Source organism: Fonsecaea monophora, assembly GCF_001642475.1.
Source record: "Fonsecaea monophora strain CBS 269.37 chromosome Unknown Scaff174, whole genome shotgun sequence".
Classification (NCBI taxonomy): Eukaryota; Fungi; Ascomycota; class Eurotiomycetes; order Chaetothyriales; family Herpotrichiellaceae; genus Fonsecaea; species Fonsecaea monophora.
The window spans coordinates 13,929-37,395 of NW_019174105.1; the positions used below are offsets into that span (position 1 = coordinate 13,929).

Below are 23,467 nucleotides of genomic sequence, written 5' to 3' on the forward strand. Positions count from 1 at the left end.
CTCCCTTCCCGTTCTCACACGACGAGTCCTTGTCATCCTCGGTGACGATGTCGAACCCCTTCACCAAACTGTTCCCACGTGAACTCTGGCGGAAATACTTTGACAGTGGTTTTCCGTATAAACAGTTGTTCATTCTGTGTACGTCATCTCGCAGGCTCTCCCAAATTGGCAAGCTGTCGCGAATCACTAACACATCCGACAGCAATATGTCGCCTATGCGAACCAATCGCCTTCATGTCAATATTCCCCTATGCATACCGCATGATTGAATCGTTCAACATCACCCAAGACGAATCACAAATATCGGTATATGCAGGAATGCTCATTACAGCCTTTGCCTTTGCCGAATTTTCCTCTGGTCTGGTTTGGGGCCAAGTTAGCGACCATGTTGGGCGCAAGCCTGTCCTGATTATGGGACTTGCCGGGACGGCCTTGAGCATGATATGCTTTGGATTTGCACCGAATCTACCTTGTGCCATTCTCGCCAGAGCGGTCGGCGGACTCTTGAACGGCAACGTGGGGGTGCTTCAGACCACGGTGGCAGAGCTGGTTACGAAAAAGGAGCATCAGCCTCGCGCGTATTCCATCATGCCCGTGGTCTGGAGTATTGGTTCCATCATTGGCCCCTCGATAGGCGGAACCCTGGCCGAACCCTGTGAAACCCTCGGGTTTCGGCGCGGCGGATTGTTCGACAAGTTCCCCTTTTTGTTGCCCAATCTCGTCTGTGTCGCAGTGCTCCTCTGCGGCATTACCGTTGGAGTTCTTTTTCTCGAAGAAACACATACCGAGAAAAAGGGTTGTCGTGACGCCTGCCATGCGCTGGTCAAGGTGATTCTCCAACGGCTCGGGCTGGAAAGTCTTTTGTCGCGATTCGGTAAGATTCGTTCTGCTTCAGGAAACCCAGCGGACCCGTTCGACCATCGCGATCCGCCTCCGGGATACCGGAGTACGGAAAACTCGCCGCTTCTGCGCTCAGCCTCCACCAAAGAGCTGGACTTGGAGATGCTGCGGGAGAAAGAAGTTCGCAGCCTCGCCAACCCCTTTAACAGGCAGGTGAAACTAATCATCTTCTCATACGCGATTCTTGCATAGTATGTGCCATGTTCTTTGCTTCCCACCTGGCCCCTAGCTGCGACTGACATGTTCTTTGTAGCCATAGCGTTTCGTTCGACGCCTTGATGCCCACCTTTCTTGCCGAAGAGCCCATGCAGACGAAGCCTGTCCTTCCCTTCCTATTTTCTGGAGGCTTCGGCATGAGCGCCAAATCTATCGGCACCATGCTAGCAGTCCAGGGCGCCTACTCAATCATGGCGCAATTCTGGATCTTCCCCTACATGGTCCGACGCATTGGCGTGCTCTCTGTGACCCGGCTTACGTTGACCAGTTGGCCTCTACTGTACTTCGCCGTGCCATATCTGGTGCTTGTCCCAGAACAGTACCAGAAGGTCGCCATCTACACCGCCCTTCTATCCAAAATGACCTTTCAAGCAATGTCATTTCCTTCAAATGCAATTCTTCTCGCCAATGCTGTCTACTCCAAGAAAGTGCTCGGACGGGTCAATGGCACTGCTGCATCGATGGCATGCTTGGCACGCGCCTGTGGGCCCGTTGTTACGGGCTTGGTTCACACAGCTGGACTGAAACTTGGCTGCGGCGGTCTGGCGTGGTGGGCATGCGGACTGGTCTGTGCCGCAGGTGCCCTGGAATGCTACTGGGTGGAAGACCCCGACGAGAACCCGGATCGTCTGGCGAGCGAAGGAGAAGAATGCACCTGCGAGCCGTTGATGCATCCCTCGGTCGTTGAGGGAGGTGAAGAATGCCTCTCGCCTCGCATTGAGCGACTGGCCTTTATCGAGGACCTGGATCTTACCGAGAGCAGCCCAGAGAAGTCTTGAGCCCGGCCCCCTAGCTCTCACCAACAGCAGGACTGGTTTGGGACATTCTGCTTTCTCCACGGTTGGACATTCGACATCTACGTCGCCTCTTCAACACACTTTCGGCCCTTTCTTACCGAGGCTGGAGTTCTACATCTGCAGGCTGAGCGACTGCCGGTGCATTCTTGTTCCACGCGTGCGAAATTTTCTTTCTCAACTGATGACCCGAAATTTTACGGAAACAAAAAGACTGGATTCCAATACGGCGCGAGCCGCGATACCATAACACGAAATCAATTAGAAGGTGCTGGATGGCGAAGGAATCGATGGGTATTATTGGCAAGGGATTTTGTTTGGGACGGCGCGTTTGTTTTTTCCACCTTTTTGCACCTTGTCTGCGACCCTATGCGACGCACTGGATTTTGTTGAATTGCTATTTGTGTACTTTTTCATTTTCATCATTTTACGAAAAAAAATATTGGGAGGTCTTTTGTCCAAGATACCTTGCAGGTTTGCGCCTGGCAACTTGAAATGTCTGTTTTTATCGATTGGGAGGTGTTGCGAAGTGGTCTGGTGGTGGTGTCCACAATCTGTATGTAACTATAGCCTGTACGTTAAGAGGAAGGAATCACAACCGAGTGAGTCGTATAGCGACCATCGAATGATATGAAGAGTTCGGGGGATCTAGATTTCGGTGTTTTTGTGGGTTGACCTTTTCTAGCCGTCGTATATGAGATGCTGTTGGGTATGATTGCTCCAACATCTTCTGACTTGAGATGATTGTTGAATGTTATTGAGCCTCATCAGCCTCACCTCCCTCTCTACCTGGGGCGGCGACGAGTCTCTTTGTAGAAATCGCCTCGGAGCTTGGCAGCCGATGTTTCGGCAACGGCGCCGTCAACCTCGTCCGAAACCATTTCTCAGTTCAACCGCATTCCGACACTCTAGAAACTCCTTCTCCAGTTCATCGTCCTTGTGTACTCTTCGTGCCACATTGTAACTTCAATATGGATGCCGGCAGAGCTCTCCGACGAGCCTTAGCGGGCCAACGTGGCTGCACTTCCCTCCTTCGACCCCGACCTCAGACATCGGTCAAGTCGCGGAGATATTTCGCATCTGTCCAAGACTCGTCAGCAAGCACAAAGACCGGGAAAATTGCACCGCTGGAAGGCGTCCGGGTGCTGGACATGACACGTGTATTGGCTGGCGTGAGTACTTTGCTTGTTTTCCTCTCGAGCTTGAGCAGTTCTGTATGCTGGCAAGTGGTCCCAGTGGCGTTGCACCCTGCTGGTCGGGGGCCGAAACACTGCATATACCATTGTGGATCAACGACTGACCTGGCTGGACATTGAACCTCACAGCCATATTGCACACAAATTCTGGGCGACCTAGGGTAGGTACGCAATCATATTTCCCAGCCTTCTCCATATTGCGGGCTTCGAAACGCCGGAAAAAGCCGAGCACCCCCAAAATATCTGTTCCCGACACAATGATGTGGGTTTCTGCCGCTGACAGAGATTCTTCGAAACGTCTAGTGCGGAAATCATCAAGATTGAACATCCTACGCGAGGCGATGATACGAGAGCCTGGGGCCCGCCGTACGCAAAGTATAAAGGAGATGGTAATGAAAAGTCCACTGGCAGAGGGGCAATTCGCCTCCCCGGTTTTCCAAAATCTCCAACGCAAGAGGTGCCATCGACTGACTCGACCTCTGCCGTGTTACTACTATAGCGGCAGCAAAAGGCGGCAGACCCGGGGAGAGTGCGTATTTTATCGGCGTGAGTTCCTCTAGCTCTGATCAATGCGCATTCTGGTTACGCTTGTCATTTCTGGGGCGCCGTGTGCTGACGTGGAGGGATTCACTCACTTTCTTTCAGGTCAACCGCAACAAGAAATCCGTCGGTCTCTCGTTCCAGCAACCCGAGGGCATCAAAATCCTGCATGAGCTGGCCAAGACGTCGGATGTGTTGGTGGAAAACTACATTCCAGGTATGTGGCCCTGTTCATCTGCCGGCAGTCGGAAGGGAATGGTGGAAACATGGATGGGAGACTTGTTTCCTGGTTGGATACCGTAAACTGACCACTTTGCATGACACTGGTAGGGGCCTTGAAAAAATACCGGCTAGACTACGAGTCAATACGGAAGATTAATCCTCGGTGAGTATTTTCGTGGAACAACTTCTCTCCCTCCTCCCTCTTCGTCCTACTGACAGAGTCCACTGATACTTTGCCCCATGAATCAGTCTAATCTATGCTTCTATAACCGGCTACGGCCAATACGGCCCCTACAGCCCTCGCGCTGGCTACGACGTCATGGTGGAAGCCGAAATGGGTCTCATGCACATCACAGGCGAGAGGAACGGGTCGCCAGTGAAAGTGGGCGTGGCGGTTACCGATCTGACAACAGGGCTCTACACGTGCAACGCCATTATGGCGTCTCTCTTGGCTCGCCAGAAGACGAACCAGGGCCAGCATCTTGACGTGGCCCTGGCGGATTGCCAAGTCGCGACCCTGGCCAACATTGCGAGCTCGGTGCTGATATCGGGTGAACGAGATGGTGGGCGTTGGGGCACAGCGCATCCGAGCATTGTGCCTTACAAGGGTTTCAAGACGCTGGACGGAGACATCATGCTGGGCGGCGGCAATGATCGACTCTTCGGTATCATCTGCGACAAACTGGGGCGGCCAGAGTGGAAGAGCGACGCTCGCTTCGTCACAAACGACGTGCGAGTGCAGAACCGCGACGTGCTCGAGGACATGATCGAGAAGATCACACAGACCAAGACCACGAAGGAGTGGCTGGCCGTGCTCGAGGGTAGCGGTATGCCCTACGCGGCCATCAACGACGTCAAGGACACCCTGGACCATGAGCACGTCCGTGCCCGTGGCATGGTCACCGAGCTCGATCACCAGGCGTGCGGCAAGATCAAGGTTGTCAGCCACCCGGTCAAGTACTCAGAGAGCGCTGCTGGGGCCCGTAGCGCCCCTCCAACGTTGGGTGAACACACCGACGTGGTGCTGAGGGATCTGCTCCAGATGGGGGACAAGGAGATTGAGACGTTGCGACAATCTGGAGTGGTGGCGTAGAAGCGAGCGACTGGGCGAGCACGGTCACAATCTGCACATAATCTAAGAGAAAAGCTTCCTCCAAGGCGGTAGACACAACATGCCAACGGAACAAAAAGGCATGATATGATGAACCAATTTTAGGATCATCAATGGCGGTCGAAAAAGAGGAGATGAGGAGGCCACGCCTGGCCTCCTCCTGGTATTTATGCAACAATCTATCTAGTGGATGGCCTGAGGTAGACTAGAAATATCACGAAACCGACGCTAGAGCGAGGTGATTCCATCACTCCTATTATATATGTGTAGTGCAGAGACGTGGGGTGTGCACCAGTGGGCATGTTACCTCGGTATCCTTCCTCGGTGGAGTTGTCTGGCTATCTGGGGTGCAGAGTGGGGGATGTGAGTACTTCGTTTTCCGCCTAGGGTAGGGTAGGGGAGGGGAGGACTTCTCATGGCGTCGGAGAGAATCGCAATGAGAAGGCTTGTACATATATCTGCGGCAATAGGGATTCTCTTCTCTTTCCCCTGCGCGCTTTGTGTTGAGCGCAGGCAGTGCAGGGGTTGAACTGTGAGATCCGAGTAAAGACACCAGAGGTAGAGAAAGGCGCAGGCAGATCAACCAACCACCAACCAACCGAGTCACCAAGTCACCACCATTTCGCTTCAAGGATTTCTTCTTCCGCACCCAACACCCCCCCGGGGCCACCCCAGCTGATTGTCTTCACACACTTTGCTTGGCTGGCTCCTGGCGGCCCTTTCTCCGGCAATCTCCCTCCATTGGACAATTGACCGAGGTCCGTCTCCTACCCTCCTCCACTCAGACAAAAGGCGGAGGCCGACTACAAAAACGTTACCCCGGTACAGAGGTGTAACGTCCACCCATCTCCGCCCTACACAGAAACAGGGATGAGGAGAAGTGATGGAGGCACCACAGATGCGCAAGAGGAAGCGCTCGGCTATCGCATGCACGCGCTGCCACGATCGAAAAGTTCGGTGTTCGCTGGCCTTTCAGGGCATCCCGTGTGCAAATTGTGCTCAGGATGGCACCATTTGCAAGGTCTATGGCCAGCAGCACGATGTGGCGGTGCCCATGTCTTCTCCTGGTCATCAGTTGGGCCACCTTCCGCCCCCGATCGACTACAATAGCCGTCCAGATCAAGCGACACTGCCACCAAGGCCACTTTACCCGCTGGTGCCATCTCCAAGATCTATACACAGTACCGAGGCAACGTTTCAACAAGCATCGGATCCCATTGCAGTCCCCCGGGACCACGTAAGTGCGGAGCAGAGTCCTGTCCATGTCCCGTCCCGAGACGGTCAAAGGGGGCTGGACACCTCAAGTGAGATTCCAGTCAGCACTCAGCAAACGCCTACCACGGGTTCGGTGTCGATATCTGACAAGCCCCGCGGACCTGAGTCCCCTCGGGACAATCGTGTGCCTTATTATGCCGGTAATTCTCTACCTCTCTGGTGTGGCTGAACAGTAAGTCGGTACTGACTTTCTCGCTCAGGCGAGGGTAAGGGACTCGAATTCGTGTTCGACATCTGCTCCCCAAATCGGCCAGTGAAGGGCAGCCCTTATATCATCAGTCGCAATGTCCTCAATCGACAGTTGTTCAAACCCGAGATAAGTCCCGGTGCCAGGCCCCAGTTCTCGCCCTCGGTCTGCACGCAGCTCCTTCGAACTTTCTTTCACTACGTCTACCCTGTTTTACCTGTCGTCAATGCCGGGGAGTTTATCACTACGTACTCCAAAGACCCGGACGGCGTCAGCTGTCTGTTGCTGTGGTCGGTGTTTTTTGCTGCATCCATCTTCATTGATGCTGAAACCCTCAAGACCGCCGGGTTTCAATCTCGGAAGGTCCTGAAGCAATTGTGCTTCCAGAATGCCAAGGCAAGATACATAGATGCGTCCAACGGATGAGACACAGCGAGCTGACGGCATCCAGAGGACATATGATGCACAGCTTGAGACCAACAAGTCCGCTGTCATAGCGTCGGTGCTGCTCCTGGGCTACTGGGCCGTTGATCTGGAGGATCTGGACGGGCCCTGCTACTGGATCGGTGCGGCAATCCATCTCTGCTTCAGCATAGGACTCCATCGGGAACCCAGGTATTCGCGGCTTCCACGATGTCCTTTTCCTCCGTCACAACTAGCACTGTGGAGACGGTTGTGGTGGTGCGCCTACTATCGCGATGCCTGGCTCTCCTTGATTACTGGGAGACCTATGCGCGTCCACCTCGACGACTGCGATCTGGAACTACCATTGGTTCCCGACGTCTTGGAAGATCTCAAAGATCTGACTCCGGAACTGCGCGAAACATTCCTGCCACCCGACCTCGATGCTCTGGCGGACCTTTGGATTAAATTGCTGCGCTTGTCGATCAAGTTGGAAGACGCTCTCGTTCTCCATTACCGCCCGAGCAGGCCGCCGTTATCGTTGTCTCGATTGGACACTGATCATGCGGATATCTCGCATCTCCTCAACAGTCTTCCCACCGACATTGAGAACCAATCTCGCATTCTGATGCTCCACATGAGTCATTTCCGATGCTATTGCCAGACGGTCATCATCGTGCTCCATCGCCCTTACATTCTTTCGACCCCCGTTCACTTGTCACCAGCTGAACGAAGTAGACTCCAAATGGCGGCCACTCAGAGATCAAAGCTGGCCGCAGCCGACTCCACCAACACTCTCAACAGACTGATCGCGCAGGATATGATTGAGACATCGCCTACGATGCTGGTAACCGTCATTGTGGTCACCATGCAGATCCACCTTTTTGAGCTTGCTCGATCCGACGGTATCATTCGTCAGCATGCGGGACATAATATGAACCTGCACCTGATGGTCCTCTCACACCTTAACAAGACCTTTTGGAGCGCAGAGATGTACCGGAACCTCTTCACCGAAGTCCTCAAAGTGCTCAACGCCGGTTCAGGGCACGTGGACCAATACTTGGGTTGCGGGGTGGGTTCACTGGAGGCGACCGGGCCTGCAAGTACTCCTCATGCTCGCGACGATCAGGTCAACGCCGTACACTCGCACTCGCACACGCACGCACACACGGTTCTGGAGAGTTGCGGGCTAGGCGCCGCGGGCTTTGACGAGTTCCTTGCGTCGTTTGGTCCGTTTGACAATTTTTACTATTTGTTTGATGAAGGGTAAGTCTGCTGGCGTGTCCTTTGAAATGTGTTTTTGTCAGGGGTCTGATGATGAAGTAGGAGGGTTGATTACAACAACAATAACAACAATAATAACGACAACGACACTGAAAATCCAGACACTAGCCTAGTATGAGGCTTGACGACGAATGACTTTGCAGTGACCTGTACTTTTATGATCCATCCACTGGAGATCCGGATCTAGATTGAGGTGCGTGATACCGATGCTTGGGGTTCGGGGGGCGTGACGTGGCAAGGGTATATTTCTCGCATACTGAATGTCTCATGCGCTGAAAGATGGGAAGGGTTTGTCGGAATGAACCGGTGTGGCCGGCGTGTCAAATGTTGGTGAGCTCAAGACCGGGGACTCGGGGGGAAGACGGACGTTACAATGCAATGCAATGCAATGAATGGCAGACAGAACAGACATGTCAATCAATCCTGAGTACATGCTTTGGGATGAACAGCACTCGTACTCGTACTCGTACTCGAACTGGTGGGGTCTTGAGACTTAAGGTGAATATGTATACAAACCCTCTACCCAGTACTTACCGTGACTACTTACGTACCTAGGACATAGTGCGTATCTAGGTAAGTAGACAGGTAGACAGGTAGACTGCAACCCAAATGAGTAGACAGACAGACACTTTCCCACGCGCCAGTGCAATTTTGTATTATAGAATCAGTATCAGTTTCAGTTTCAGTATCGATATCTAAACCATTCAAACACCTCCTTGATAACCCTTGGTCCCCCCTTGGTTCCCTCAAAGGGACATTTAGACACCTGGACTCCGAGAAAAAGTTGATCCTTTTTTCCCACGCCTGCGATGCACTGAGGGATCCAAACTCTTCTGTACCTTTTGCTCAACAACTCGTTGATAGCTCCAGATTTTCTGCAATTTTCTTTGTTTTCGCGTCTTATAATTCTTTTATATCGAGCTCGTCTTCAACATAACCAATATCGCCATCGTAGTCGTCATCATCATCATCATCATCACTCGTAACCGTCATCACCATCACCATTCATAATCTTCATCATAACCGAAAATCATCACACCCGGAACGGATTATTCAGATCAAACTGATATCCGCACGACAGCTGCGGCACCTGGGAGTAATGCTGCTGGAGGAGGGCTCTGGTGTTTTGCAGAATCTGTTTTCATCCACAAACCCCAGAAAAAGGGTTGGGTGGTCTGTTAGTTTCTTGACTGACGGGAATTCATCCCACCCAAGGAGAGGGAGAGACGAGAGAAAGAAATGGCTGGGGGCAAAGCGCTGGGAAAAATACCTGCACGTAGGAAATGTTCCAGTAGACGTCTGTCTTCATGGTCTCGAGAAAGGCCCAGGACATGGCTCCTACAACATAACACAACACATCACACCCAGTCAGTCAATCCAGTCCAGCAGTCAACGGGTTCAGAATAAAACATCTCCAGTGTCAAAGGTCGACTCTGTCCGGACTTCGATTTCCCGGGTAAATCTGGAAAAGGAGAACATACCGACATGCCGCCCGTTGATAAACGCATCCGCGGACGTCTGCTCGTCCTTGCACCCGGAAAACATAAAGACCGACTTATTCTCGGGGCCCCAGTCCTCCTCGAATTCGTCCACGGCGTGCAGCCCTTCGTCGTAGTCGCCGTCGTACTGATGCTTGAGGCCGCGGAAGAAGGAGGTCGCGCCGGCGAGGAGGTGACGCGCCTCGCCCGCGCTGTCGAACGCAAAGTCCCCGCGGATGAGGTGGGATGCCTGTTGGGGTGGGAGAAGGAAGGGAGGATTTATCAGCACTGAATCTTGCTATGGTGGTGGGCGCGAGGACATGTCGTGGGTGTGGAATGGGAGACATGGACATGGACATCGCATGAGACGGGTACATGACATATGCCCGACAGGAGACTCGACAGTTCGTAAGAACTCACCTCGCCAATCAGCTCAGCACCAACTTTCAGATTGTCCATCAGGTTGACATTGCCGTCACCATCGGTCCCTGCATTGAGCGTCAACCAAAACTCGGACAGAAAGCCACGGAGGTGTAGGATGTCGGACGGAAACCAAGAAATCCTAGACAGATAATAGTGCTAGAACATCAAATACACGGGGTATCTTTTGAGATAAAAGGGTTGACACGAATAGGCACATGATATGACATGTACCAATGAGCGAGACTTACGGTAGACAAAGGGCAACTCGACGGCGGAACCACTGGGATCGGATTAATTAATTAGGGGGGTTCCTGATTCAATATGATCTTCACCTTGGTAACAATAGAACTCATCGGGTTTCATCCCTTTCGTCGCCTTCATCTCATCACAACCCTGGAATCAATCACGGGTGCACCCATCCTCACCAATGGAAGGCGGATCTGGGCTCAACACACAACTGCGCGCGAAAAAAAAAGTGGCAGGAATTCTCACCTATGGCAGCAATCGAACAAGATAAACAGCGTGCTGCTGGGATGCAACGCGCTGACCAGGACACGATGCAGCATGGAGCTCTGGATCTGGCCGGTCCTCTCAAAGTCGACGGGGACGATGGTATCCGCGAAGCCACTCCTCCCCTGATCCTCGTCGGGGACCTGCCCGCCATGGCCCGAGTAGTGCAGGAAGCACATGCAGCCGGGCTCGCTGACGAGCCAGCGCATGGCAGCGAGGATGTTGTGCGCGGTCGGGAAGTACGGGCCGCGGGGGTCGTTTCTGCGCGCGTCGTCGGTGAGCACCACCATGTCGGCCGGGTGGGAGGAGAAGCCGCGCGAGGCGAGGAACTCGGCCACGTTGGAGACGTCGTCGATGCACCCCTGCAGCTGGTGCTGCGAGCCCAGGTAGTTGATGCCGATGAGGAGGGCTTTTCGGCGGCCACCCATTCTTTTTTTTTTTTTTCTTAATTGGGGGGGCTTTATTGAGCGAAGCGAAACAGAACAGAACGGTATATTAGTCAATGAATGGGGAGATGATACTCGCTTGCTGAAATGCGATCAAGGGGGAATGGATGGGAATGGGGGCTGAAAGGAGGAGGGAAATCGAGTTCGGTGATACACCTACACCTACTGCAACAGCTACAGCTACACAATACATAATACATAATACATAACAACCGATAAACAGACAGAGTGAGTGACTAACTAACTGACCAGTCCAAGAATAGAAACACCCGTCAGGCAAAAAGAAAAATGCGCGAGAAGGTACTGGACGGGGACCCTTCTCTGTCGTTGGCTCCCGGGCAAATCCTTGGGCCGAAAAACCCTCATCTCAGCTCGCAACAAACAGCCTGAACAAGGTAAAAGAAGGAAAGAAATAATTAACTCCGACATGTGGCTGACAGACAGGAAAACTCTGAGTGACTTGAGTGACTGATTGATTCGTCATAGTGAGATTCCGAGGCTTTATCCCATTTCGGTCAATCCCAAAACACTTGGTCAGATCATCAGGACCATCAGACTGTGACACAAGGGTGATCAACTGCATCTAATAATTGACTACGAGGTAAGTAATATAGACTAAAAGTCGGAATTCTTGTTGCTACCAACTCGCAAATTCTACCATAATTCCCACTTTTGCCAGTTCCCCCCGTCCGCCATGCCTAAAGTGCAGACAGTAGATAGAACCAGACCCCCAAATATACATTCCAGAAAATATCCCTATAAATAAATATCCTTCGTCCTTGGATACCATCCTTCTCCAAGGAAAATATCAGAAACAGTAGGCCTTCCAGCAGCGCACTCGTGACCTCGTAACACATAAAAAGACACAGGAGTCCAACCCCCTGACCTCCATCATCCGAGGTCTATATACTGAACCACTCGCAAATACAGTTCGATCCCAGCTGATCTACCGTGTTGTATGACCGCTTGGACATCATCCTCCTCCTGCTGTCAGCCCCGGACGTCGGCGTCCCATAGTCACTCTCTTCGATGCAGACGGTAGGCACATTAGGGATCGGCATGATTTGCCAATTGTTGAGCACTTGCATCTGTTGACAATAAGGTTGCACATTGTTGTCAGGCTTCCGTTTCTCCACCATCTTCACAAGTTTGGGGAAGTCAGGCGATCCCACCGTCGCCTGTCGTTTCAGTTTTGTGCCGGGCCAGTAGTCATCGTCAGTCGGTTCGCTGGGATACGGCGTGGTGGCCGATGGATTCGCAGATGTGGGCCCACTGCCGTATCCAGGCGCAGTATGTGTCGTTGACGTCCCCGTGCTGGTCGGCGTGCTGGATCCAGATGTAATTGTAGACGTCGAACTATACATGTCGTACGCGTCATTCATGTTCTGATCCAAAAATACCCAGAATTCGCTGACGGTCGAGTTCCAGAAACAGTACCAGGGCTTGTCTCCCACGCTGAGGTACTCGAAACCCCAGTTGCCCATGCCTCTTTCAGACAACTCTTGAGCAGGTATCGATCGTTTCATGGGGTCGGAGTCGGGAGAGATTTGATTTGACGGAACTATTCACTCGAGTCAGTATTTGTTGATCGCAAAGAGTAGAATAAGTGCCCACCTATAATCAGCTTGTCGAATAAAACACTGAAAAAGAGCGCGATACCGAGTTGATCGTCCTCTTTGTCTCTGAATGGTTGCATCTCAAAAGTTGACCCGTTGAAATCGGGAGGTTGTGGTCCGTATCGGAACAATTGTGGCCTCACCGAGTAGTCGTCGAACACCACCGAAAAATTCGGGCCCTTGTTAAAGACATTGACCCCAAGTAGGGCAAAATCCAGGCATTCCCATGCACGAGCGTACTCGTCATCGATGACGCACGCATCAATCTGCTGTGTCTGATTCAAGGGGATGGTATAATGGCCTGTCGGACACGGTGGTGTCGACGGACCCGTTTGAGCGGGGTCAGCGTCTAGCCAGACTGTGGTGGTTGCGGCACTTTGGAGCAGTTAGAAAAGAATCCAAGGTGACGGGTGGGTTAGCCAACTTACGCTTCGGCCTGGTGTGTCCCATGTTGATTCCCAACGACGCCGCCAATAACCCCACCAATTACCGCTGCCAGCACGACAATGGCAACAACAATCACGACTGTCCAAATAGGTAGCCCACAACATGTCCTCCGCCGTCGCTTTTCGCGGAGTCCTTCTTTTCTGGCAACTTCGTCCTGAGAAGGAGAGCCCACGGCCATTAATTCAACATCTGAAGCAGAACCCGCAGGTGGTGGGACGTTAGAAGCAGGCTCCGATTCTTCCGTGATGGTCGAGGTCTGCGGGTCTATCCGAGCCATGTCTCCTTTTGCGATGACGTTGTCAGCATATCGGCTGTATGGAGGTAGTTGCTCGATATGTCCATCACTGCCAACAATGTCACCCACTTCATTGCTGGAAGATGATGTGTCTGGCGGCGCATATGATGGACCCATTCCAGGAAATCCCAAGCCAATGTCCGAACTGTCATCTTCAGGCACTGTGTTTTGGGGATACATAGAGTACGGGTGTTCTGGCCCCCCTTGTGGAACAAAGGGAAGTTCCAGAGGCCGAATTGTCGAATCGCTGACAACACTAGACGCTCTTGTAACTTGGGGATATAGACCATAGGGCTGACTTGGAGCCGTTGGCCCTCTGTAAGGACTCTGAGCTCGTGGGATGGAAAATCGTGACGAAGTACTGAGGGTTCTTCGGCTGTCGGCGATGGATTGGGACGAGACTGATAGGGCTCGGTGGGGGTTGGCGGAGGACTCGGTTGGAAGGGCTCGTTTGGAGATGGAAAGTCTGTTTAGTCCCATTGTATTTCCAGACAGTCCAGGAGGGGTGTATTCACGCGGATTGGTGTTTGTGTCATTGCGCTGGCTCAGGCTCAGCTCTTCAGGTCGGCTGTCAATCGAGTCCGTCGGACTTGAAGCGCCTATTGATTCGGCAGGGTCGACCGCATAATCATCACTGAAGACATTGGGATTTGATGTTGCTATTGATGACCTTCGCGGCGTGGTATCACCGTCCATCGATGTCGATCGTTTGGAAGGAGGTCGTCGCGCCATGGGCGCTGCGCCACCTTTTTAGGAGGCCGGCTCCGGGGACGCGAAGACAGGCAATTGAGGAGAGAAGGAAGGCGGTGGACAATTGGAACGTATTATAGATCGATGTCTGACGTGGGAAAGAAGGTATCGGAGGCGTGGCTGCGGGTAAGGTGAGGGTGGTGGATGTTGAACTGGTCGGATGAGCATGAATTGTGAGAGCGGAACAAGAAGCAGCAGGAACAGGAGGTCTCATTAGACTCAGTCTGCACTTGCCGTTGCCATTCCCTTGAGGTCTTGGCTGTTGGCCAATGGCGTGCTAGTTTGGGTTAGTCGGCTTGGCAATCCCATCGATCATGCTCACTTTGAGACAAGTGGCAGCGGTATCAGGCCTCTCGCATAATACTTTGGCTGACTTTACGACCATCACCGGTGTTCATCGGTGTCGATCTCCTTCGTTCTCTGATACTGCAATCGTTTAACCGGCGCTGCGCGAATATCGCCAGCGTTGCACGTCGCCTTGTGCTTCAGGGGTTAATCATATGTGGTACATCTGGCCTATTAAGTAGCATACAGCATGACTGCTGCGGCCGAAGTGCAGGCTTTGCTGCGTTTCCTGACCAAAGATGCCCGCATACCATTGGCAGAAGCCATGCCGAAGATCCACGCTCTTCGGAAAGAACAGCTCAATACGCCCGAGAACATCTCCAAGGCCAATGAGACTGACCTCAAATCTATCTTTGCTGATGAGAAGGTGCTGAAGCAGGTGATCAACGCAGCCAAGCGTGTTTCTAATCCCAAAAAGCGATCTGCGGCGCAGTCAAGTTCCTCTGCCTCGAAGCGCACGAAGACAGACCAAGACGCCCTCGATGATGAGGACTCCCTTGCACTTCCTCAGACAGACATATCCATTGCCGAGCTAGAAAATATCACTATTGAGACGAACCGCGCTCCTCTTTTCCTAGCCTTCACTATCGCCGTCCTTGCATATACACACCCCGAACAGCCTCTCTCGAGTCGCTGGAGCTTGGCGCAAGCTGTTGTGAGCGCAGGTGCGCAGAGCAAAGCCAAATACCTTGGCTTGACTACGGGGCCAACTGCGGAAGAGGATGGCTGGGCCCTGGGCCAACCTAAAGTCAATATAATGGGACGTGAGGTGGCAGTAATGCGAAGACACGTGGCTGCCTCTGCTGAAGATGAGACATCTGCTCCCAACATTGCGTTCTGGGGACTTGATCTAGAGGCACTTCGGAAGTCCAATGGGCCACTGATTGCAGGGAAAGATATCAAGAGTCCTACCGGTCCTCCTATACACAAACCTCTTTCGCCTCGAAATTACCTTCTCAAGTCCATGGTTGTTGTCGAGTCGAGCACCACAGACTCCGTAGACACCACAGCGAAAAAGCCAATCCCAAAGAAGAAAACACCAAAGGAAATGGCAAGTAAGAGAGAGGAAGCTGCGGCTATGACACTTAAAGCCATCGACATAGTTTGCAAGGGCTGGGCGTCCACACTGAGCCCGGAACAACTTGACCAGAGAGCACAGGTGTGGTACACCCGTGTTCGGCCAGATGTCGAACAAGGCCAAGCGGGCTGGGGACAGCGAGGCCAAGTACGCTTGGCTGACATCCTTGCTCTCAGGAAAGGGTAGAGCGTGCATATTATTGCAGGTCAAAATACATCTGCTCTGCTCAACACCAAAGGAAGACAAGACGCAAACCCGTTTTTAAGTCATTCAGGTGACAACAAATCCCATGACTGCTCTCAACCGCTAGGGAATTGTTGAACTATGAGTGTGCCTGTGCGTTCATATTGATTGGAGAAGGAACGCCCTCTTGCTGACATTTTCGAGCAAGACATGCCCTTCGTGACAAGGTGTTTTCAGTGTGCTCTCCAGGCCTTATCTACAGAGGCGATTTCACGGAAAAGAAAAAAAGCGAGTCCCAGCTGGGCTTCACTCGTGCTTTTGAGAGCCTTGAACACCTGGTGCAGTCTCAGTTCCGGCACCTCGATTCACGCCCCAGATGCGTAGTGTATGTCACGCCTCTTCGGGCCAGCTGGATCCTCACTACTTTTTGTCCTCTGAAGGACGTCCAACATCGCCTGCCCGATATGGTTAGATTATACCACATTGTACAAGCATGGGCAAAGAAGACAAACCTTTCCAGAATTTTTTGTCCACCTTGTTATCGTCCTCACTCAACTGGTTTACTGTCCTCTCGTGTCGTTGTTCCAGTTCTTCGTTATGCTTCCGCACTTCCGGGTCGTTGTCCTCCGCGGCTGATTTGGGGCTGTGGATCTTGGGACTCGCCCCCTGGCTTGAGGATGAACTTCCGCCCTTGCCAGTTGCCGGAGCTTCTGGGCCAGGATGCTCCATGTCGGACTTTGGGTTTTCCTGGTTGGTGCCCTGCTGCATCCCAGATTGCTCGTTCCCATAAGACTGATGTGCGAATCTTCGTGGATGTGCTGGATAGGAAAGAGCTTGAAGACGGCGAGGAGCTCTGACTGGCCTTGCGGCCATACGAAGGACGGGCTGCATTGTGGTTGATTTAACGAGGCTTTGGTGAATGGTACTACAATTTCTTGACAATAGAAGATCACAAACGATATAGCTCAGCGAGATACCAAAAGTCAAGGTCAAAATGCTTTCAAAACTTGACGAGTGCCACTGATGATCCTCTGATGCATTGCGTCGACTTGATGACTTCATTAGATGCCAAGCCTATTGATTGTCCTCCTCATGAGGCACTCCAGCCTTGCCTGGCCCTGACGCTTCCTTGACCTGCAGAATGGGTATTGGAGGACTACTTGCTTGAATATTACAATACAGAGGTCGAGGGTTTCTTTTAGCCCTCGAGACAACTATCCAGATAGACACATCGCGCCTTCTGTTCTAGAATAATTGTCCTGCGCCCGAAACAAAAAGTGCCTGCGCCACAAGCATCGGATTTGTTTTTCGCACTAGCTAGTCGTGACGTCAGGCTGAGTTTTCGCGTGTGTCGCTTTCCCCGCATCACGAATCGCGTCAGTTGCTGGCGTCACGCACCTGGAGCTCTGCAGCTGCTTTGTTTCGTCGGACTCATGTCCCGCCACAATTGACTGGCACACAGTGTTGCTGGGTAAGGACGAATGAAGGCCATTAGGTAGGTATCCAGTAAAAGTAGCTGAACGTACATGGTAAGGTGCAAATCTTCGGTGCCTGACAGCATGTGGCCTTGGCTTTCACCTGCCTGTGGCGCCACTTCTGCCTCACCTCTCACCTTCTTCATCACCGCTCATCGAACCATTAAAACGGGGTGACGGTGAACAAACTCTGACGTCAAGGTTGGCACAAACATTCAATCTGTCAACTTTGCCAAAACTCATTCTCTTTCCACCTTTTTTAAGTCCCTGGTTCACACAATCCTCTTCTCTCTGTCTCTGCTCACCCTCCATCGCCTACCAGAAGACACTCCGAATTACACCCGCAACCATGAGGTTCTCCCTCTCCAAAATCCTCGTCGTTGCTCTGGCTTCGACTGAGGTAGTTGTTGCCAGTACTTGGTTCAGCAAAGCTGGTATGGACAAAGTCCATATGGACCTAGAAGAACGCTGCTGACCTTCTTTCCTAGCTTACAACAAGTGGCATGAGACCGAACTCGAGCGATGGCTCTCCGATCACGATGTCCCCTATCCTACTCCTGCAGACAGAAAAGACCTCGAGAACCTCGTCAAAGACAACTGGCAGGCTAAGGTGGTCGACCCTGTCGCTACAACTGGGGACAAGACTAGTGATAGCTATCATAGTGTCAAGGACTGGATCTTTGACAGGTAAGGTTTTGGCTGCTCCTTGATTGTCACCCTCGCTAACTTTCAGCAGCTGGTCTGAATCGTCTCTGAAGAGCTTCCTTGATCACCACAACATCCCTGCTCCTCAACCACGAACCAGAGATACTCTGTTGACTACCGCCCGCCAGCACTACGATACTGTTGCAAAACAACTGGGGGAGTACGCTTCTTACCCCGGTGACTGGCTCTACTCGACTTGGTCCGAATCCGATCTCAAGGAATTCCTCGACGAGCGTGGTATCCCTGTTCCACAGCCCACCACTCGTGACAAGCTCATCGCCCATGTTCGCCGCAATTCTCGACTGGCCTCTCTCAACATGTCGTCCGCCGCCTCTGCTGCAAGTGCTTCCTACTCCAGTGCTAGCTCCATCGCCAGCAAATCCGCTTCCAGCGCACAAGCCAGCCTTAGTGATGCTCTGTTCGATGCCTGGTCTGATAGCCAGCTGAAAGAATTCCTTGACACTCATGGAGTCCCCGTCCCACAAGGGAGCAGGAAGAACGAACTCATCGCACTGGCGCGCAAACAACGTGGCAAGCTCGAAGCAAGCGGTTCCTCGCTTTCTAGCACAGCCGCTTCCGGATTCGGTGCTGCGACTTCGTCAGCTGGTAATGAGTTCGCAAAGGCAACTGACGACGCCTCTCTCATGGCCGATGACGCTTTCAACACGGCGGTAGATTCATGGTCTGATTCACGTCTCAAAGCTTATCTCGATTCACGTGGTGTTCCAGTGCCTCAAGGCAGTAAGCGGGACGAGCTCTTGAAGCAGGTTCGATTGAACAAGCACAAGGCTGCAACTGGTTGGTCGGCGTGGACGTTTGACACTTGGACTCTTGAGAACCTCCAGAAATATCTTGAGGCTCACGGCAAGAAATACAAGAAGAGCGCCAAGGCCAGTCGTGACGACTTGATCAGACAAGCGCAGGACTCTTACGCCTCTGCTTCCAAGAGCGGCGGAACCCAATACGCATCCGTCACCAGCTACCTTGCTAAGCAGACAGACTCCGCCAAGGACACCGCTTTTGATACTTGGTCCGACAGCGAGCTGAAATCATACCTCGACAGCTATGGTGTCCCCAACTATCAGGGTTCGACCACCAACGAGCTTCGCGCCGAAGCCAAGAAGCAATACAACTACTTCAAATACGGGACATCGTCTCCTTCGGGAACCATCTTTGAGCGAATTAAGAGTGGATTGCAATGGGTTCTTGGACAAGCTCAAGGTGCCGGTGCGACTGCGTCTGCGTCTGCATCCAAGTCGGCCAGCTCGGCAGCCAGCGTTGCCTCCAAGAGTGCCACGAGTGCCAAAAGCGAATTGTAAGCGTGGGTGGAAGAATGATGAATACCCCTAGATGGAGGTTGCTGTCATCCAGTGGCGACACAAGGATCCTAGGAGTTGGTTGGCAAGGGACTATCAACAGAGGACCATGGCATGAGTTTGGCTGATGAACAACTTATGAGACTGTACGTTTAGAGCTTTTGAGCTACGTTAGCAGATAGCAAATTTCATGAAAGGGAAAAAAGACATGCTAGTATCAGAACATTCTTTTGTATTTGCCAGTATTAGGTGCTGTCCTATACCTTGAACGCCCTGAGTATAGTGAGACTAATGAAAATCGGTCTTCTTGAAAGGTACCAATTTGCCCACCACCAAGTACTAGATTGTAAAAAATTTGTTAGTATGTCCATCTCAAAGCAGCCAATCTCTTCTCTTCTCCGGACGTGATATAAATATATACATATGTGTGTGTGTGTGTGTGTGTGTGTGTGTGTGTGTGTGTACTTTTGCCAGGGTGCTCGAAATGATTGATTGATTGATGGATTTGACTCACCTTCTCATCAAACCTCTCGATCCACCCGTTCAAATTGTCCAGCTGCTCGGGCGTGAGGTCGTCACAGGGATCCAACGGCCCATCGAGGTCCTTTGTCAACATATCCTCGTCGAAGCTCTGGCAGGCCAAGCCCCTCGTGGCGTCGCGCCCAGCAAAGTTCTCGTACGGACCGCCGGGCCCGTAGAAGTTGCGACCCGACGAGACGTCGTACACCTTGCCCCGCACGGCCAGGTAGACCGGGTTGTTGGCGGTGCCGTTGTTCTTGAGGAGGGTGCGCGGCGTGAAGGTCTGGAAGACGATCGGTTGCGGGCCTGGGGGTAGGGACGGGGTTGATTGTGGCCGCAGACGCAGGTACAGGAGCGTGAGGATCAGGATCACCAGCGTCACGTTCAGGGGCGTGAGGAGCGGGGTCGTCGTTGCGAAGCTGCGCCGGAGGGTTAGCTTTAAAACATACATATGCTTGCATTTGCGTGCATGCAAAAAATGGAAACGATGGTGATTGCTCAAACGCTGGGATCGACGACAGACGTGGGTTGGGTTGGGCTGGAGGGGAGAGAGAAGAGAACGGTGGGAGGGTAGGAGGTAGGCATACAATGTCTCTCGCATGATCTTATGATGCGCTTCGACTTCTGTTTCGATATCGTCCCTCTTCGCGTTAGCTAGACCGTAGTTCCAAATGATTGATTGATTTGTGATCTTTTTCGAATTCGAGTGAATATTTTGGTGATGACAGTAGTCGTAGACTGACGCAAGGGAAGAAGAAGGAATCCGCACCTGGTGGAATCTGGCTCATCTTTCCTGGCGGGGTTCGTCACCACAATTCCAGAGACGAAAGGAAAAAAAGGCCGAGAAGAACGTCGAGGTTAGGGAAATCACAGTCTCGATGAAAGGAGCTGGTATCTCAAGGGATCCGTGCTTGAGGATGTCTATCAACTTGAAAGAGTACAGCGTGGCTGTTTAACGTGGAAGATACTGGATGCTGGATGTCGAACAACAACGACGGAATCCTCCCCAGAGTCCCGCATCTTGGTTCCGAAAGGTGGAGAGGGACGAGGGAGGGTGTTACGATTTCTCCCGAAAAGGGAAAGTTTTCCGCGTTCAATACAAATCCGCCGAGGCTGTCCACTGCTGGGTGACTGCGAAGCCATCAATCTGATTATGCTTCATCTTGGTTGTAATCTACCAAATGAGTCCCACAGCTTGTCGTTCGCTATACGGTGACGACTCCACGATGGTTGAACAACCCTTGAATCTACAGGTTTAAGCGTACATTTTTCCATCTTCTGGCGGCGTCACTTCCTCACTGGTAAATGTGCAGTGGCGAATAGCCTGCTGGCCAGAAGAGAATCGGTTTTGCACCACCCCCCACTGTACAGCTTTGAGATGAGCGTCGACGTCATCTGGTGGGGGATGACATGCTGCACTGATGATGAGACTGCAGTTGGCGCCGAACGGAAGTCTCTGCTTGAAGGTCAAGAAACAAGTGACGTAGACGACAATGGAGCCGGTGAAAAGCACAATAGCAAATATCAGCAGGCTAAGCGGTGAGTAGCCGCAGGTACACAGGGATGAATCGACCATGATGGCACCGGCCTCGTCGCGGAACTCGATTCGTCGAAGGAACAAGCTTTGCGAAAGAAGCCAGTGCAGGACTCCCGAATAGACTGTCAGAGGAACTGCAATACGATACGGCAGTTGGAGGAAGTGCTGGCTTCTTTGTCGTCCCTCGGGTGTCGAGACGCGGAGACTCTTGCGGTGAGCGCCGTACTCGTTCCATTCGTGAGCAGAGTACATGGTCGTCAGCAGGCTGTTGGTGTAAAAGTAGGATGCTGAAAGGAGAACTTGAGGTGAGTTTGCCAGCCAAGTGTTGATCATGATGCTTTTGAGATCGAAACTGGACGATGTGGCTTCGAGAGTCAGCTCCGAAGCTGTGCCCCAGTGCCAAAGTCCTCCGCTTTGTTTCCTCAAGAAAGCGGCTATCAAGCAGGCGAAGGTCGTCCACCAAAGTGTTAGTAGACTGCATACATGGGTCAGTAGTGGAAACCAACAGTGTGTCCGGCAAGAAAGTATCGAAACAAGGACTTACATGCCCAGGAAAACACTCGCACGTCGTCGACTCATGGACTTTCTTAGCTGGAACTTCGTTGACGACCAGACCAATTCGACGCCATCGGGGTCCGCTGCTTTCGTTGATTTGCTCCGAATGCGCTGTAGGATTTCCTTCTTCGTCGCGACACAACAGCCGATCGTTGTGGAGTCCGGTCGATCCAAGAAAGACGCTATCCCGTCGCCAACAGTCACAAGAGGCTGCGCCCGCCATTGCTTCACAAGGACGCCCATGGCGCAAACCTTGGCAACGTTACAAAACACGACAATCCCTATAAAGATAAGGGAAATCTCGACCTTGCTCGAGTCGGAGACGTGTTCTGCCATGGCAGTCTGGACATGCAGAGTCACATTGTCATAATAAAGCCAACCCGTATCCGCGAGAGTGTATGTGGCTGACCGTGTGAAGCCCGGGGAATTCTGAAAGTTAGGCGAGTACGGCCCTGGCAGAGACACATGGGGGAACATGGACGTATTTTCACGAGCATAGTGCGTCAGTGGCACGATCAATTGGCTGCTTAGACCGAAGTACCCAGGGGGCATTAGTGATGCTTTTTCGAGCCAGGTCCGAGCCGTTTCCACGTCATAATTGATGCCGAAGGAGTAGGCATCGACGAAAAGATAGAGGTTGCCCCACCGGGTGACAGGGTTTCTGCTGTATGCTGCAGTCCATTGCTCATTAGAGATAGATTGATAGGCACTATGGTCGTGGTTCGCGAGAAATGGAGGCAGGCTGGTGTTGGCAACAGTAGTGACAGTGAATGCTCTGCCACCCAGAACGTCAGACACGGCCGAGTTGTAGCTGCTACTGGTCAGTTCATGTGGAACTCCAAAGATGTATATCGGAACAAAGGTCGGCCCACAATAGATGGAGAGGGAGCGAGCTAATCGCGAGTGTCCAGAAAAGTATCTGTCTCCAGACACCCACGTAGCGGAGATTATGAAGACTCAGGACACCAATGTCGACAAATCCACCGTCACGGTGCGCCGCATCCACCTGCTCCCGTGTAGGTGCTGTTATAACCTGCATGCAATAGTTGCTTGCTGAAAGTAGAGCGGTGCTGAAAACATTGATGAGAATGTGAGAGAAGGTTCCCAGCCAGGCGACTTTGGTTGCGCTGCCACTAGAGACAATGCCCATGCCCCTCGTCCTACTGGCCCTGGACCATCCGACGGCGAGGAGAACAAGGTTACAAACCAGGACGACGGCACACAGGACGAATCCTAAAAGGGCGCCGAATCTCCAACCTGCGAGTTTCGATGGGTTGACTCGTCGTAACCATGTGGCAGGATTCCAGGTACGTACTCTGGGTTCTGGCTTAATCGTTGTCGCCTTGGTAGAATGCGAGGAAAGCGTCTCGTCATCAATCGAAGAGAGTGAGTAATATGACTTGCTGGTCTGTGGCTGTTGACCGGCTGAGAAAGAGTGACGCAAGGAATCCTCGCCATCGACTAAGGAGCAGCGGGTGGTACTTGACGACTCGGATGTTGGGTAGTTGTAGGGTAGACGAGACCTGCCACGAGTCGGAGCTGGTGAGAGCAGATATCCTTCCTCTTCGTCCATTTTGATGCCCGAAGAAAGTGCACAAAAGACGAAGGCCTCGAGTAAAGGTCCATTATCAACAAGAGCTTGTGGGATCAGGCTGAAAAAAA

The 23,467-nt window shown here is 52.3% G+C and overlaps 9 protein-coding genes across 9 annotated transcripts; 5 read left to right on the forward strand and 4 right to left on the reverse strand.

Moving 5' to 3' along the window:
• Positions 1 to 47: 47 nt before the first annotated feature.
• AYO21_11658 (hypothetical protein) lies at positions 48 to 1,895 on the forward strand (the record flags this gene model as incomplete). The annotated part of the gene is made up of 3 exons (XM_022661542.1): positions 48 to 138; positions 203 to 1,091; positions 1,154 to 1,895. 3 exons carry the CDS (start codon positions 48 to 50, stop codon positions 1,893 to 1,895), a joined length of 1,722 nt encoding a protein of 573 aa, XP_022506140.1.
• A 986-nt stretch (positions 1,896 to 2,881) lies between these two features.
• AYO21_11659 (hypothetical protein) lies at positions 2,882 to 4,961 on the forward strand (the record flags this gene model as incomplete). The annotated part of the gene is made up of 4 exons (XM_022661543.1): positions 2,882 to 3,082; positions 3,752 to 3,863; positions 3,977 to 4,031; positions 4,118 to 4,961. The coding sequence occupies 4 exons, from the start codon at positions 2,882 to 2,884 to the stop codon at positions 4,959 to 4,961; spliced, it is 1,212 nt and encodes a 403-aa protein (XP_022506141.1).
• Positions 4,962 to 5,862: 901 nt separating this feature from the next.
• Positions 5,863 to 8,113, forward strand: AYO21_11660 (hypothetical protein; the record flags this gene model as incomplete). The annotated part of the gene is made up of 3 exons (XM_022661544.1): positions 5,863 to 6,394; positions 6,455 to 6,804; positions 6,893 to 8,113. The coding sequence occupies 3 exons, from the start codon at positions 5,863 to 5,865 to the stop codon at positions 8,111 to 8,113; spliced, it is 2,103 nt and encodes a 700-aa protein (XP_022506142.1).
• A 1,412-nt stretch (positions 8,114 to 9,525) lies between these two features.
• AYO21_11661 (hypothetical protein) lies at positions 9,526 to 10,966 on the reverse strand (the record flags this gene model as incomplete). The annotated part of the gene is made up of 3 exons (XM_022661545.1): positions 9,526 to 9,855; positions 10,026 to 10,167; positions 10,521 to 10,966. 3 exons carry the CDS (start codon positions 10,964 to 10,966, stop codon positions 9,526 to 9,528), a joined length of 918 nt encoding a protein of 305 aa, XP_022506143.1.
• Positions 10,967 to 11,886: 920 nt separating this feature from the next.
• Positions 11,887 to 14,074, reverse strand: AYO21_11662 (hypothetical protein; the record flags this gene model as incomplete). The annotated part of the gene is made up of 3 exons (XM_022661546.1): positions 11,887 to 12,545; positions 12,599 to 12,975; positions 13,029 to 14,074. The coding sequence occupies 3 exons, from the start codon at positions 14,072 to 14,074 to the stop codon at positions 11,887 to 11,889; spliced, it is 2,082 nt and encodes a 693-aa protein (XP_022506144.1).
• Positions 14,075 to 14,627: 553 nt separating this feature from the next.
• Positions 14,628 to 15,701, forward strand: AYO21_11663 (hypothetical protein; the record flags this gene model as incomplete). Its single annotated transcript, XM_022661547.1, has 1 exon — positions 14,628 to 15,701. One exon carries the CDS (start codon positions 14,628 to 14,630, stop codon positions 15,699 to 15,701), a length of 1,074 nt encoding a protein of 357 aa, XP_022506145.1.
• Positions 15,702 to 16,118: 417 nt separating this feature from the next.
• On the reverse strand, positions 16,119 to 16,589 carry AYO21_11664 (hypothetical protein; the record flags this gene model as incomplete). The annotated part of the gene is made up of 2 exons (XM_022661548.1): positions 16,119 to 16,153; positions 16,211 to 16,589. The coding sequence occupies 2 exons, from the start codon at positions 16,587 to 16,589 to the stop codon at positions 16,119 to 16,121; spliced, it is 414 nt and encodes a 137-aa protein (XP_022506146.1).
• Positions 16,590 to 17,522: 933 nt separating this feature from the next.
• Positions 17,523 to 19,197, forward strand: AYO21_11665 (hypothetical protein; the record flags this gene model as incomplete). Its single annotated transcript, XM_022661549.1, has 3 exons — positions 17,523 to 17,607; positions 17,662 to 17,860; positions 17,910 to 19,197. 3 exons carry the CDS (start codon positions 17,523 to 17,525, stop codon positions 19,195 to 19,197), a joined length of 1,572 nt encoding a protein of 523 aa, XP_022506147.1.
• Positions 19,198 to 19,330: 133 nt separating this feature from the next.
• Positions 19,331 to 23,378, reverse strand: AYO21_11666 (hypothetical protein; the record flags this gene model as incomplete). The annotated part of the gene is made up of 5 exons (XM_022661550.1): positions 19,331 to 19,360; positions 19,709 to 20,132; positions 20,979 to 21,725; positions 21,795 to 22,616; positions 22,678 to 23,378. The coding sequence occupies 5 exons, from the start codon at positions 23,376 to 23,378 to the stop codon at positions 19,331 to 19,333; spliced, it is 2,724 nt and encodes a 907-aa protein (XP_022506148.1).
• Positions 23,379 to 23,467: the final 89 nt, after the last annotated feature.